Source organism: Ceratotherium simum, unplaced genomic scaffold, assembly GCF_057802395.1.
Source record: "Ceratotherium simum simum isolate JZ-2026a unplaced genomic scaffold, ASM5780239v1 HiC_scaffold_43, whole genome shotgun sequence".
In the NCBI taxonomy this organism is placed as follows: domain Eukaryota; kingdom Metazoa; phylum Chordata; class Mammalia; order Perissodactyla; family Rhinocerotidae; genus Ceratotherium; species Ceratotherium simum.
The window spans coordinates 9,552,592-9,567,609 of NW_028261259.1; the positions used below are offsets into that span (position 1 = coordinate 9,552,592).

A 15,018-nucleotide genomic window follows, 5' to 3' on the forward strand; every position below is an offset into this window, starting at 1 on the left:
AAAGTCCTAATAGTGAGCCATAAAACCCAACCAGATCAGGACCCACCAAGTCTCTAACCACATCATCTTCTTCCACTCCCACCTGGTCCCCAACATGATGTACTCCAGTCACACTGGCCTCCGTGTTGTGGGCCTTTGCATGCCAAGACTGTTCGTGCCACACAAATTCATACGACTCACTGTCCCAACTCATTAAAGTCTCCATTCAAGTGCCCCTTAACTAAGAGCCTTCCCCTTCCTATTCTATATAAAATAGCAAATCTCAATCCACCTTAACTATCTTAGAATGCTTATGTTTTCTGCATGACACTTACAACATATTTTCTTGAGTTTTCTATAATCTGTCCCTCCTCTATTGGAACATAAGTGCTTTAGAACATTGCAAAACTGGAGTTTCATTCATTGCTATAGACACCAGTGTCTCAAACAGTGCTTGGCATATAGAAAATACTCGACAAATAGGCTGGTGGTGAAGAATGCTGACTGTCTGGTTCCAATCTGGGCTCTACTATTTACTAGTCAGTAGCTTGGGTGAGTAACGTAAGTGTACCATGCCAGTTTTCTCATTTGTAAAATGGGGATAATAATAGTACACACTTAAGCTTATATTGAGTACTCGGTAAGTTAATACTCAAAAGGCATTTAGAAGACTTCCTGGTTTATGAGAAAGGCTTTATAAATGTTTGGTCATTTATTAATGTATTGAAATACTTTGCTATGAAAAAATATGGCCCCTACATAAAAGGAACAATTCATAAGAAAATATGTAATCCTGTATGTACTTAGTTACGTTACATGCAAATATATACAGAAAATATGAAGGAATTACAGAAAAGAATTTGTTAATCCATAACTGTAGTGGAAGACTTTAATACACATCCATCACTAAGTAAGTTTGAGGAAAAAAATCTTAATGTACATACTATATCCAAAAACACAATTTGCTTGAGTTAATGGGCATAGACTCTATAACCAAACATTAGAGAATACACATTGTTTTCAAAGAAACATGGAACATGTATAAAATTTGACCAATGATTAAGTTTACCAGTTAGATACTGGATTCAGCTAGACATTAACAGAATGCCACCTCAAAAACAAACCAAAAATATCACTTTGGCTTCAACCAGTTACAGGTTCCCTTTAATCATGTATGGAGGAGTCTAGGAATAAGCCGTCCGGAGCTGACACAGCCAATCAGAGGCTTTTGGGGAGCACACAGCATTGTGATTTTTTGCCTCACTGTGGTTTTTGTCATCATGATCAAAATATAGCTCTTCCAACTCCAGGCTTTGAGTCCACTTTTAAGAGAAAGAACATGTGAGAGGAATAGGAAATAGGTGAGGTGAACAAACCAGATGATGTCCCCCCAGTGGCTTCTACCTACTTCTCATGGCCAGCAGAGGGGGACAACACCTCTATGGGCTTCAGGGAAGCCTCGTAGATTGAGTATTTTCAATTCTGCTCATCGACAATTTGAACACAATGTTTTTTTCTTTCAGTAAATAAGTCAGGAAGCATGGACACTGGGAAAGAAGCTAAAAGTAATTCCCATACTAGGATGGAAAGACAAAAAAGAATCAACATCATAAGGTCCACATACTTGACAAAAACGCCATTAAATTAGAAGTATATAGTAACTACAGCCTAATTTCCATGATGATAAACTAAAATCACTCAGGAGATATTCAGAAATACCTTTTTGAATATGCAGTATACTGATATTTTTAAAGAGTAAATGATAAACATATTATATACAAATCTATGAAACATAATTAAGGTTATTTTGGGGTATAGCTACTGATGAATGTTTATACTAAAACAAAAAGACTGAAAATTAATGAGCTAGTGGTCCAACCTAAGGATTAGACACCATTAAAGATAATCCAACAGTCATAATGTCTACACTTTTCATTCCCAGTTTAAATTATTTCGTGGCCACTCCGTGAAGAGCCGAGGCTGAGGCATCCTCAAACTGATCACATTCCTAGGGTTCCCCTTCAGTGTGAGTTCTCATGAGTCAACAAAAACCTGAATCACTGAAACATTTTCCAAAATTAACACACTCACAGGTTTTGCATCAAGGGAGAATTTCACAGTTTTCCTAATGTAAGGGGTATCATTAAAGGCATTCCCTCTTTCTTTATATTCACAAGTTTCTTTGCAGTGAGCTGTTTACAAAGAATCTGGAAAAATGAAAGGCTTTCCAATACTGATGACATTCAATGGGATCTTCTCTCCAGAATACTCACATCTCTTAAAAATTGAGAGAATGTTCTAGGCATTCCCATAGTAATTGCATTCAGAATACCTCACCATCTTTTGCTAAGTAATTTGAACACTTGTGCTGTAGGGTTTCCCACATTCCTCTGGAACACATCCCACATTCCTCTGTAGGAGGAACACTCCTACAGAGTGTTCCTCTGTAGTGATTTCTCACGTGTGTTCTAAGGGATGAGCGTCTCTGAAGCTTTCTGCATTCTGATGATATTCATAAGGTTTTCCCTTTAATGTGAATTATCATGTGACTCCCTAGAGATATCACTGAAGGCTTTTCTATAGCTACTGCATTCCTTGGGCTTTTCCTCAATACATAATCTTTTGTGCACATTGGGCTGTGTCTGAGCTGAAGGCTTACCATGAAGACCGCACTCATGAGGTTTCTCTCCAGAGTGAATTAACATGAGTGTTACTGAATGCTACTTCATATCAAATAGATTGAACGATGAGGGTGCGCCTTTCTTCACTGATTTCATGGCAAGCTTCTCAGATGGTTCCCAACAATCTCTGTCTCCGGGCATACATACCTTGTGTAGTTTCTTCCCACACTGTATCAGGACTGGCCTGTGTGACCAATACAATATGGAAGACGTGATAACATGTCCTTCTGAGGCTAGGTCATAAAAGATAATGTGGCTTCTGCATTAGCTCTTCCTTAGACCAAATGTTTTGAGGGGAACCTGCTGCTATACCATAAATATACTTAGCCCTGTGGAGAGTCCCATACGGTAAGGAAACTGAAGGTTCCCTCCCAACAACCAGCACTAACTTGCCAGCCATGCATAAGCCATTTTGCGAGTGGACTCTTCAGCAATGACTCAGATGACTGTAGCTCCAGCTGACACCTTGACTGAAACCTCATGAGAGATCCTGAGCCAGAACTACACAGCTAAGCTATTTCTGAATTTCTGACCTACAGAAATTGTGAGATAATAAATGTACGTTGTTTGAAGCCACTATGTTTTGGAGGGAAATCTGTTATGCAGCAACAGATAACTCATACACCTAGTGTGAGTTACCACAAGCTGTGAGGGCTAAGATACCAATAAGTGCTTTTCCAGTTATTATATTTGGTTCTAGGTAGTTTCACCATAAGCATCTTCACTGTAAACATCTTTGCCACAAGCATTTTCACAGTGTAACTAATTGGCTATAAGGCAATTTTGCCATAAAAGATAAAATAACTGGTTGACAAATAAGACAAATATTTAAGTGTAAAGATACAAATAAGAGAGTGTAAAGGCAGATTACACACTATACTGAAAATAATCAGTTTGCAAACCCTTCAGTAAACATAGTCATCCCTCCTACATTTCCTATAGAACACTGGAATGTCTATGAATGGCAGTGTGACAATACTGCATTTCACAACGCAATACAAATATGCATCCTAGTACTTGGAAACTGATACCTCTCTTAAGGAAGGAAGAAATTTTAGCAAAAAAGAAAGTGCGATGCCACATGAGGAGAACAAATTATGGTGTAGTAGATTCATGGCAATACTGTGCAAATAACTGATTTTATTTTGTGGATTGGTAAGCATTTGTCCTCCAAGGCTTCTATTCATAGTATTGTGCATATTTTTGTTTGCTTGTTGATTTGTCTTCTTGTAAGATATATATCTATATATATCTTATATATCAACTTGGCATTACCAAATTACCAAAAATTACCAAAAGACAAAAATGAAACCAAACTGTGAACCACTTATTTTATCTTTTACGGCAAAACTGCCTTATGGCCAATTAGTTATGCAGAGAAAATGCTTAGAGCAAATATGTTTACAGCAAAGATGCTTATGGCGAAAATACCAGACACAACTGTATTCATATCCACCTATTATGAATTCTTTTATGCACAGAAAGGTAAGAGTTAGTGGTGAACGATTTCCCACAGTGATTGCATTCATACGGTTTTTCTCCAGTGTGAGTTCTTACGTGTTTCTTAACAGCTGAGAGATTATTAAAAGCTTTCCCACAGTCACTGCACTCGTAGGGTTTCTCCCCTGTATGAATTCTCTTGTGCACAGTAAGAGAAAAGCTACTGCTGAAGGATTTTCCACACTGATTACACTCATAGGGTTTTTCTCCAGTATGAGTTCTCATGTGCTGTGTCAGATATGAGCTCTTTCTAAAGGTCTTCCCACAGTCGTGACATTCATAAGGTTTCTCCCCTGTGTGAATACTATTGTGCCCTGTAAGGGATGACCTTGTGCTGAAGGCCTTTCCACACTGATTACATTCATGGTGATTCTCTCTTGTATGAATTCTCTTGTGGCTTTTGAGGTTACAACTAGTGCGGAAGACATGAAAACACTGGTTACATTCATAGGGCTTTTCTCCAGTGTGAATTCTCACATGCAGTCTTAGGGATGAGGGATCATTGAAGGCTTTCCCACAGTCACTGCATTCATAGGGCTTCTCCCCATTATGTATTCTCTTATGAATAGTAAGGTAAGATCTACTGCTGAAGGATTTGCCACACTGATTACAGTCATAGGGCTTTTCTCCAGTATGAATTCTCTTGTGCTGAGTAAGGTTAGATTTGGTGCTAAAGACTTTAAAACACTGATTACACTCGTTGAGTTTCACTCCAAGATGACTTCTCCCCTGTTGATTAAGAGATCAGTGATAACTTTAATTTATAATTTTTTAATATTCAATGCTGTCCTATGTCCTATAAATTCTCTCCCATGGATTCTGTTAATTATAACTGATGGTCTGGTTATTTTCAGTGATCGTATATGGCTTCTGCCCAGTTTGAGCCCTTAGAAGTCAAAAATGATAGAGGCTTATCATATTCTCAGAGAATTTCCTGATAAATTTAAGACAACTTTATGTTTTAAACAGTTAATATCGGAGTCACAATTAAGGAAATATTTAAATGTGGAAACTCCTGGTAAACAAATAAGTTTGGAGCTAGTTTACATTTTTCTCCAAATTCATAATAGTTTTACAGTGTCTCTCCAGAGACATCATTTTCTCACGGGTAAATAATACTTTCCTTTAATTAATCTCCTGTTTTTTTTTGTGGCTTTTCTGACTTATGGAATTCTACTGTGAAAAACCAGAAATCACCTATGTTAGTCTTACCGCTTTTACGCCATTAGAATGTTCTTTCCTGAAAACATGCTTCTTAGGAGTTAACCATTTGGCTTTAACTATGGTCTCCAAATCTGAAACAAATTGAAAAGAAATTTAAGTTGATGGAGGAAAAAAAATAGCAAAGGGCACACATGAGTAAAGGCAGATTCTGAGGGATAAGGTTTTTGAGGTTTGCAATGAAAGGGATATGAGTATGCAAACCGTAGGTATTAAAAAAGGATTCTAGGAAGGATTAAGACAGATCAGAGATTTACCAAAGAAGGAATTATCAGGAATGCAAAGTAGGAAAGAATTGGACAAAGAGCTCATGTGAGCTTAAATTTTTATTTTTTTTTTTAAAGATTTTATTTATTTATTTATTTTCCCCCCAAAGCCCCAGTAGAAAGTTGTATGTCATAGCTGCACATCCTTCTAGTTGCTGTATGTGGGACGCGGCCTCAGCATGGCCGGACAAGCAGTGCGTCGGTGCGCGCCCGGGATCCGAACCCGGACCGCCAGTAGCGGAGTGTGTGCACTTAACTGCTAAGCCATGGGGCCGGCCCCGTGAGCTTAAATTTAAAAAGGAAAAGAAACGTGTCTTTTTTTTCTCTCTCTGAGTCCAAAGTAAAGAATGAGCTGTTCAAGAGAAAGTTAAAAAGGAAAGTAACAAGTTCCACGAGGAAGCTCATACCAAATGTTCTTGGCGTTTTCTGTCAGAAAAAAGGTCATTTTACAAAGTTCCCTCATTGACATATCCTTATGTAATACTCCCATGCCCTGAATCACTGGCCAGAGCTCTTCCCCACAAGGACCCCTATCTACCTGGTGCTCACCTGGGCAGGTGCCTGGGAGAATTCCTCTCTCCTTTGTCATCACTTTGTCTTCTTGGTCCAACTGGGAAATGAGCCTGGGTTTATCAACATGATACCCTATTCACGGAAAAAAGACATATGTCGTGAGGGACCGTGAAGATGACAAGCAACTCAATGAAACCAAAGACAGCAATTCTGAAGATGGGCGAGTGTGACTTTTGGAGCAGTGGAACAATTACACCAAGTTCTAATGAATATAGTAACTCAAAAAACAAAAATACAAGCATCCTCACTCAATATCCAGGTGACAGGGCATAAATAGTGCCAAAGTTCATGCCCAAGTTTAAATATAGACTTCAGAAGCTCTAAAGCTTTCAACCATGGAGAATATACAGGGACAGATATTCAGTTCATAGAGAAGGCATCAGACAGAATGCTCAATGAGGGAGGGAACCATGTCTGTCTCATTCACCACTGTATTCCTAAACCCAGCACAGACCAGGAACATAGAAGTGCTTAAGAAAGACTTGTGAGAAGTGATGACAGTAAAAATCATGGAATATTTAACTCCAAAAGTCCATCCCCTTAAAAAAACTACGAATAAACTGGCAAAAACTATCAGAATCAACTTTATCCGAATGCTGGAAACTTATCAAAAGTTACAGCAACCAGGAAAATACTTAATTGGGAAAAAGCCAGCTGACATTTTAACTGAGCCTTGCCTCATCCTCAATCCACTTTGGACATGACCTTGAAGACAACATCCCACATTCCTAGTATGAAAGGGAGCAGGATGGACCTTATTCTCAAAGAACTGTGGTTGCTTGTCTTGGCCTTTCTGAAGGTTTGGCTCAAAGGGCTTGTCTTTACCTAATCTCAAACTCTCCATGGTCTGAGCTGGCTACCCAGTGGCCATGTGCTGAACACATTTAAAGGAAAATATATTAGCCATCACCAGCCTATGGAAGCAAAAAAAGAAGAAGAAAATCAAAGGCTAACCAAAACGCTTGGGTGGAAAAGTGTGGAATGAGATGTTTGGGGGAATTTTTGAAAAGCTCCCTCATATTCCTTTGAATCTAGAAAGCCATGTGCACACCCAGGGTCGGCCATATGCTCAGAAAAGACCTGAGAAGGGACTAAGCCCTCAGCTTTGGCTGACCTTCAGGCTCTGCACAAGCAGGAAGTGAAGGTTAGGCAGAGATGTAAACTTCCTAGCTGATTCTGAAGGCATGCCCCTTTATACACACAGAGCCCAACTGCAGAGACTAGGAGTTTTTTATTTTTTGTTCCAGGCATGCAAGGAAATCTCTGAAAAAGCACTAGCTAACCATTAAGCTAACATAACAGAGTCTTCAGTGACCACACACGACAAACACAAATATTACAAAATTAGTTCAGAATATCACCAAACATACATACCATATCAACAACAAGGAACAACAACAAACCCCAGAGATGGGGAAAAATCTGATTCCAGAATTGCCATATTGTATTATTCCAAATGTCCACTTTTCAACAGAAAAATTAGGAGGCAGGCAAAAATACAAATGCATTGCCCATTATAGGGAAAAAAAAAAATTAGAAACAGTCCCTGAGGAAGCCTAAACATTGGACTTACTAGACAAAGAATTTAAATCAACTATTTTAAAACTGCTCAAAGACCTAAAGGAAACCATAAAGAAGGAACTAAAGGAAATCATAAGAACCAATTCTGATCAAATAGAAAACATGTTACAGAGATAGAAATTATAAAAAGAGACTACATGAGCTTTGGAGTTGAAAAGTACAGTAACTTAAATGAAAAATCCAGAAGAGCAGTTCATCATCAGATTTGAGCAGACAGAAGAAAGAATCAAGGACCATGAAGATAGGACGATTTATATTACCTAGCCTGAAAAATAGAAAAAAAAAAGAACTAAAAAAATATGCGCAGAGCCTAAAAGACCCATGGGATACCATCCAACATACCAACATACACATTATGGGATCTCCTTAGGTAGAGAAGAGAATGAGGCAGAAAGAATATCTGAAGAAATAATGGCTAAAAACTTCCTAAAATCTGATGAAAGATACAAATGTACACAACCAAGAAGCTTAACAAACCCCAAATAGGTTAAAGTGAAAGAGAGAGAGATCACTAGGTCATCTACCCTACAAGAAATGCTGATGGGAGATGCCCAGGCTGAAATGAAAAGGACAATGGATATTCCTCAAACCTGCACAAAGAAATAAAGAATAGTGATACAGGAAAATACATAGGTGAATATAAACATCTATAACAATCAGTTATTTATTTTTGGCTTGTAACTCCTGTATTTTTTATATATGATTTAAAAGATAAATGCCTAAACCAATAATTATAAATCTATGTTAATGGGCACATAATGTATAAAGATGTAATTTGTGACAAAGCAATACAAAGCAGGGGGGGTGCACCTATATAGGAGCAAAATTTTTGTATAATATTGAAACAAAGTTGATATTAAATCAAAATAGGTTGGTACAAATTAAAACGTTAATTGTAATCCCCAGGATAACTACTAAAAAAAAATTACTAAAAAACAAAAAGAAATGAGAAGTGAATCAAAATAGTCCACTAGAAAATATCTAATACAAAAGTCAATAATAATGGAGGAACTAATGAACAAAATTGATATAAGACATGTAAAAAACAAAAAATGGCACGAGTATGTCTTTCTTTATCAGAAATTACCTTACATGCAAATGGATGAATCTGTCCAATTAAATGGCAGATTTTGGCAGAATGGATTAAAAAATAATCTAATTATATACTATCTGTAAGAGACTCACTTTACACTTAAAGATGCTAATAGATTGAACGTCAACAGATGGAAAAAGATATTCCATGAGAATAGCAGCCAAAAGATAGTCAGTCTAGCTATACTCATTTCAGGCAAAAAAGACTTTAAGACAAAAATTGTTACAAGACACAAAGAAAGATATTTAATAAAAAAAATCAATTCATCAAGAAGATATAACAATTATAGATATATATGTACCTAACAACACAGCTCTAAAATATATAAATTCAAAACTGACAGAATCGCAGGGAGAAATAGAGAGTTTTACCATAACAGCTGCAAACTTCAACATCCTACTTTCAATAATGGGTAGAACAACTAGTCTGAAAATCAACAAGGAAACAAAGGACTTAAACAATCCTAAAAACTAACTAGACCTAACAGACATATAAAATATTCCACCAACAACAGAATACACATTCATCTCAAGCGCACATGGAACATGCTCCAGAATATACCATTTGCGAGGCCACAAAACAAATCAGAACAAATTGAAAAACAATGAAATCATACAAAGTATCTTCTCTGATCACAACAGAATCAAATTAACAATGAGTAACAGAAAGATATGTATTGGAAAACTTAATATTGTTAAGGTGACAATACTAACCAAAGCCATCCACAGATTCAATACAATCACTATCAAAATTCCAACAGCTATTTTTGCAGAAATGGACAAGTTGACCCTAAAATTCATACGGAATTGCAAGGGATCCTGAATAGAAAAAATAGTCTCGAAAAAGAATAACAAAATAGGACTCACACTTACTAATATCAAAAGTTACTATAAAGCCACGGTAATGAAGACAGTGGGTGCTGGCACATGGATAGGCAAACAGATCAATGGAACAGAACTGGGTGTACATAAACTCACACATCTACGGTCAAATAATTTTCAACAAGGGTGTCAAAACGATTCAATGCAGAAAGAACAGTCTCTTCTACAAAGGTGCTGGGACACAAGGATATAAACATGCCAAAGACTGATGTTGATACTTTCTCTAAACCATATAAAAAATTAACTCAAAATGGATCCAAGACCTAACTGAAGAGCTAAAACTAGGAAATTCTTAGAAGAAAACAGAGGGGTAAATCTTCATGACCTTGGATTTGGCAATAGTTTCTTAGGTATAACACCAAACGCACAAGCAAAAAAAGGCAAATAGATAAATTATAACTTTTTTTATATCAAAGGACACTATCAGAAAAATGAAAAGACATCATAGAACGGGAGAAATTATTTGCAAATCATATTTTGGATAAGGGTCTAATATTCATAATATATAATGAACTTTTTCAATCCAAGAACAAAAAGATAAACCACTGAATAAAAACATGGGCAAAGGACTTGAACAGACATTTCTCCAAAGAAGATATACAAATAGCCAACAAATACATGAAGAGATGCTCAACGTAATTAGTCACGAGGGAAATGTAAATCAAAACAACGAGATATCACTTCATATCCATGAGGAGGGCTACAATCAAAAATCAAAACGTTGGGCTGGCCTGGTGGCACAGCCGTTAAGTGCGCGCGCTCCGCTGCGGTGGCCCCAGGGTTCACAGGTTCGGATCTCGGGCGCGCACTGACGCACCGCTTGTTAAGCCATGCTGTGGCGGTGTCCCATATAAAGCAGAGGAAGGTGGGCACAGATGTTAGCCCAGGGCCAATCTTCCTCAAGAAAGAAAAAAAAGGGGGGGGGATTGGCATCAGATGTTAGTTCAGGGTTAGTCCTCCTCACAAAAAAAAAAAAAAAAAAAAATCGAAATGTTGGGGAAGATGTGGAGAAATTGGAACCCTCATGCATTGGTGCAGCTGCTGTGGACAACACTTTGGCAGTTCCTCAAAAAGCTAAACATGGTAATATGCCCCGGCATTTCACTCCTAGATATATACCCAAGAGAACTGCAGACAGGTTTAAACAAAAACTTGTAAACAAATATTCACAGAGGCATTATTTATAATAGCCAGTAACTGGAAACCACCCAAATGTTAATCAACCAGTGAATGGATAAACAAAATGTGGAATGTGCATATAATGGAATACTACTCAGTCCTAAAAAGGAATAAAGAACTGAAACATACTACAACATAGCTAAACCTTTAAAACATTATGTTGCTGGAAAGAAGCCGGACACAAAGAATCACATATATTATGATTCTAATGATATAAAATGTTCTGCACAGGCAAATCCACAGAGACAGAAAGCACATTAGTGGTCGCCAGCAGTGAATGGGGAAGGTAATGGGTATTGGTCACTTAATGGGTATGGGTTTCTTTTAGGGGTGATGACAATGTTCTGAAATTAGATAGTGTTGATCGTTGCACAACACTGTGAATCTATCAAAAGCCACTGAATTGTATACTCTAAAATGGTTAAAATGGTGGATTTTCTGTTCCGTGAATGTTACATGAACTAAAAAAAGCCTTGTTACCTGAGTCAATAAATAAATGTAGGAATGATGTCAGGCTTACCAAGAGATGCGAGGTTCCTGCAGTTCTCCAGCATCACATCCCTGTACAGTGTTCTCTGAGAAGCGTCCAGCAATGCCCACTCTTCTGGGGTGAACTCCACGGCCACATCCTCGAAGGTCACCAAGTCCTAAACCACCACAAACATCATGCCTTAGGGAAGGACCATCCTCACCAATGCTGACAGGAAAAGGGCCGAGGATGACAGAACTAGGGAGAAGAGACCCAAAGCACAGGGTGTCCAGACAGATGCTGAGCTCTGCTCTCCTTTGCTTCCAGGCTCAGCCCTCAATGCTCATCTCCTGTCTACTTACTTCCACCCACTCCCAAGGTTAAATGCACCTCCAACACATAGGTGATACTTTTCCCATGAGACTGTGAAATCCTGCAATCTAACATCCCTCAATCTCCAAGGTTGAGCACAGGCCTGGCACACTGCAGAAATCAGACAAATATGGTAAATGTATGAATGATTCTCAATGGCCATCATCAATTGCTTGAATTTAGGACACAGTCATGTCTTCCCTTTGCTTCCCCTTAAAACTCTCAGCAGAACATGATGTAGACAGTGACCCTGGAGGAAGATCTGCAATGTAGTAAATGAAGACATCTAGTGACATTGTTGGGGTAGCCCCACACCCTCCATCAGATGCCCGGAGATACTGGGATGCCTGAGGACCTGGTTTGGCTGTGAGGCTCCAGGTCATTGAAAGAAAACAAAATCAACGTTTGGTCAAAGGAACACTGATTTGGAGAAAGGAATATCTGACTCACCGGTAACCAGCTTGTCAGGAAGCCCTGAATGAACCCTTCCTCCTTTGTGCATCCTCTTTGAGGAGAGGCTGGGTACACGGGAGACTGAGCTGGAGAAGAAGGAAGGAGTCACAAGAATCCAGGATTGCTCTATGTTCTAGCACTCACAAATCTGGAGGCTTCCCCATCTACCTGTGGTTGAACATCCCCTAACACACACACAGCACAAATCTGGAGGCTTCTCCATCTACCTGTGTTTGAACACCCCCCAACAGACACACACACACACACACACAGCTTTCACCATAGCCCTGTCTCACTCAGGCCAGAAAATAGGAACAACGGTCTTACTGCACTTGAGGAACAGATTATTTCCATTTCACAGACGAGGAAATTAAAATTCTGAGGGACAGCACTGTTATTTCATCAAGTTTATGAAGGAATTAGAGGTAAAATCCAAAACTCCAGCACACTCACCACACAGGTGACATCTCCACAGACACTCAAACCACCAAAGTTCCAAATCCCCAAAACTGCCCAATCAGATACCTGTGACCTCCATGTCTCACTCCCACCTCCCCTGCTCGGCCCCCTCCCCTGTGGTGCAGGGGCCTTTAGCACCTGGACTCTGAGGGCTGTAAGGACCCAAGAACTTACCACAAGTGGGGGACAGAACCATGGCCGCCATCCTGTAATTCAGTAAATCTTCCTGAACAACAGGACAGTGGAGAACCAGGATGCTCCTCCTAACCCCACAGAGCACTCAGGACAGGGCTCTGGAATAAACAGGAAAATACAAAGTATTCACAGCCTCTCTCCCTCTCTAGGTTACTGAGGACGAATCTGTCTTAGCCCGTCCATCATGTCCTCCTTCAAACATAATATATTTGATACTGGGCCTCTATTTTGCTTAGCAGGTGATGAACTCAGGGCTAGTTGATGGCAAAACTTGTCTTCTTCTGCACCCAATGGTATGACCAATACATTACTGCTCCCCCCATTTTAAGTCCTTAGCTTCGCTGACTCTCAGGGCACATCCTTCCCATCCGCGTGGTTGTCACAATCCCAGTCCCAGCTACAACCCCTGTTCACGGAGACTTTGGCACCTGACTCCCATTATTCTTTCAACCTCCAGTCCCATCTCACTTGGATGATGTCAGAATCCATGAAGATGACTCTCACAGTATTAGGATTTGTCTCCACTCCACCTTGGGCACACATTTCCATGGGCACCACCCTAGGCTTTGTCATCACCTAACACTGCTCCACCATCTAGAACAATAGTTCAGAAATTTCTCTCTCTGAATACAACTTGCTAACCTTCTACCTTGTTCACTCATCTTTTTTCTCTTACTACATGTCTTCTTCTGCCACACAAAGGCTTCAGTCCACCTTCTCTCTCTTCTCGTTTCATACTTACTCAGTTCTGAATGCAATATCCTTCCTTTCAACAAATTTCCTTATCCCTACCCCGTACCTTCACTCTGGCCTAGCAGAACTCCAACCAGGCATGATTTCAATCCTCTGCCTGCTCCATGGCAACATCTGGGCAGATCAGCCCGCACAAGAGCTGTCATGTTGCCACCTCTAAAAAACCATGGTCTCCAACAGGCAAAGAGCTCTCAACCCTGCAGGACAATCCTACAAGTCCATGGAGCTCCCTACTCATCAAACATTCTCTGATGTCTCTAAATCTCACATCCTCACCTTTTCCCCTATGGTAACCAGCTTCCTAAATAGCCCTCAATGATCCGAGCCTCCCGGTGTCCACACCTTTGTGAGTCCCCCACCCCCCCGCCAAATTAGGGCTGGTTTGTGTGATCAACAAACTACAGCAGAGGTGACAGTGAGTGACTTCCAGGCTAGGTCCTAGAAGGCACTGTAGCTTCTGCTGGTTCTGCTGGACTGCTTGCTCTAGGGACCGCCAGTGGCCATGTTTCGAGGACACTCAAGCAGCCCTGTGGAGAGATCTACATGGAAGGGAACTGAGGCCTCCCTCCAACAGCCAGCACCAACTTGACAGCAAGCAAGTGAACCACCTTAGAGGTGAGTCCTTCAGCACCACTCAAGCCTTCAGATGATGTAGTCCCAGCTCATATCCTCCTGCAACCCCATCAAAGTCCTGAGCCAGAACCTTCCAGCTAAGCTGCTCCTGAATTCCAGAACCACAAAAATTGTGAGATGACACATGGTTATTGTTGTTTTAAGTCACTAAGGTTTGGGATAACTTGTTATGCAGCAATAGATAATGAATACACCCTTACTTTCAGCAGATGGTCCTGCATCCTACTTCTCAAAGCAATCATCCTGAGAAGGAATCCACCTTCCTGAAAAGTCTTGTCACCAAAACGACAACCTGCACCATGGTTTCCTCCCTCTCCTGTTACAAACCGGGAGCTGTCTCCCCTTCTCTGTAAGACAACACTCTGTAGCTCTGTTCTGTGCTCCATCCCACGTGCTTTTTTAGGAGCTCTATACTATCGATGATCTCTTATCTACCCTTCCCCTTCTGGCTCTCCCACTCTACTGGACTCTTCAACCCACCACTTCAACCCGATGTAGTATTTGTAGCAGTGAAATAAATCTATCCTAAGAGCACAGCTTTCTTTCCAGTTACTGCCCAGTTTCTCTGCCTCATCACGGCCTAAGTGTTTTTGGTTTCCACCACTGCCATTTCAAGGACAATACTCTTGGTAGAATCACCAATGATCTTATACATAGAACAGAGATGTAGAATGCAACTACACTGACACCATTTCTTATCTATCAGATCAACAGAGACATGGTGGGCCGC

At 39.9% G+C, this 15,018-nt stretch overlaps 1 protein-coding gene across 7 annotated transcripts in view; it reads right to left on the reverse strand.

The window, feature by feature from the left end:
- Nucleotides 1–854: 854 nt before the first annotated feature.
- Nucleotides 855–15,018, reverse strand: part of ZNF558 (zinc finger protein 558) — a 54,700-nt gene continuing 40,536 nt past the window's right edge. For 5 of the 7 annotated variants that reach the window (XM_087427946.1, XM_087427950.1, XM_087427947.1 and 2 more), the window contains exons 3-8: nt 12,882–13,000; nt 12,246–12,334; nt 11,475–11,601; nt 6,197–6,292; nt 5,373–5,455; nt 855–4,889 (exon numbers count right to left, since the gene is read on the reverse strand). In XM_087427946.1, the coding sequence (XP_087284072.1) occupies nt 4,107–4,889; nt 5,373–5,455; nt 6,197–6,292; nt 11,475–11,601; nt 12,246–12,334; nt 12,882–12,912 (1,209 nt within the window). In that variant the 5' untranslated portion in view covers nt 12,913–13,000 and the 3' untranslated portion in view covers nt 855–4,106. The remainder of the gene's footprint in view (nt 4,890–5,372; nt 5,456–6,196; nt 6,293–11,474; nt 11,602–12,245; nt 12,335–12,881; nt 13,001–15,018) is intronic. The other 2 variants (XR_015550861.1, XM_087427951.1) reach the window with 2 other exon arrangements.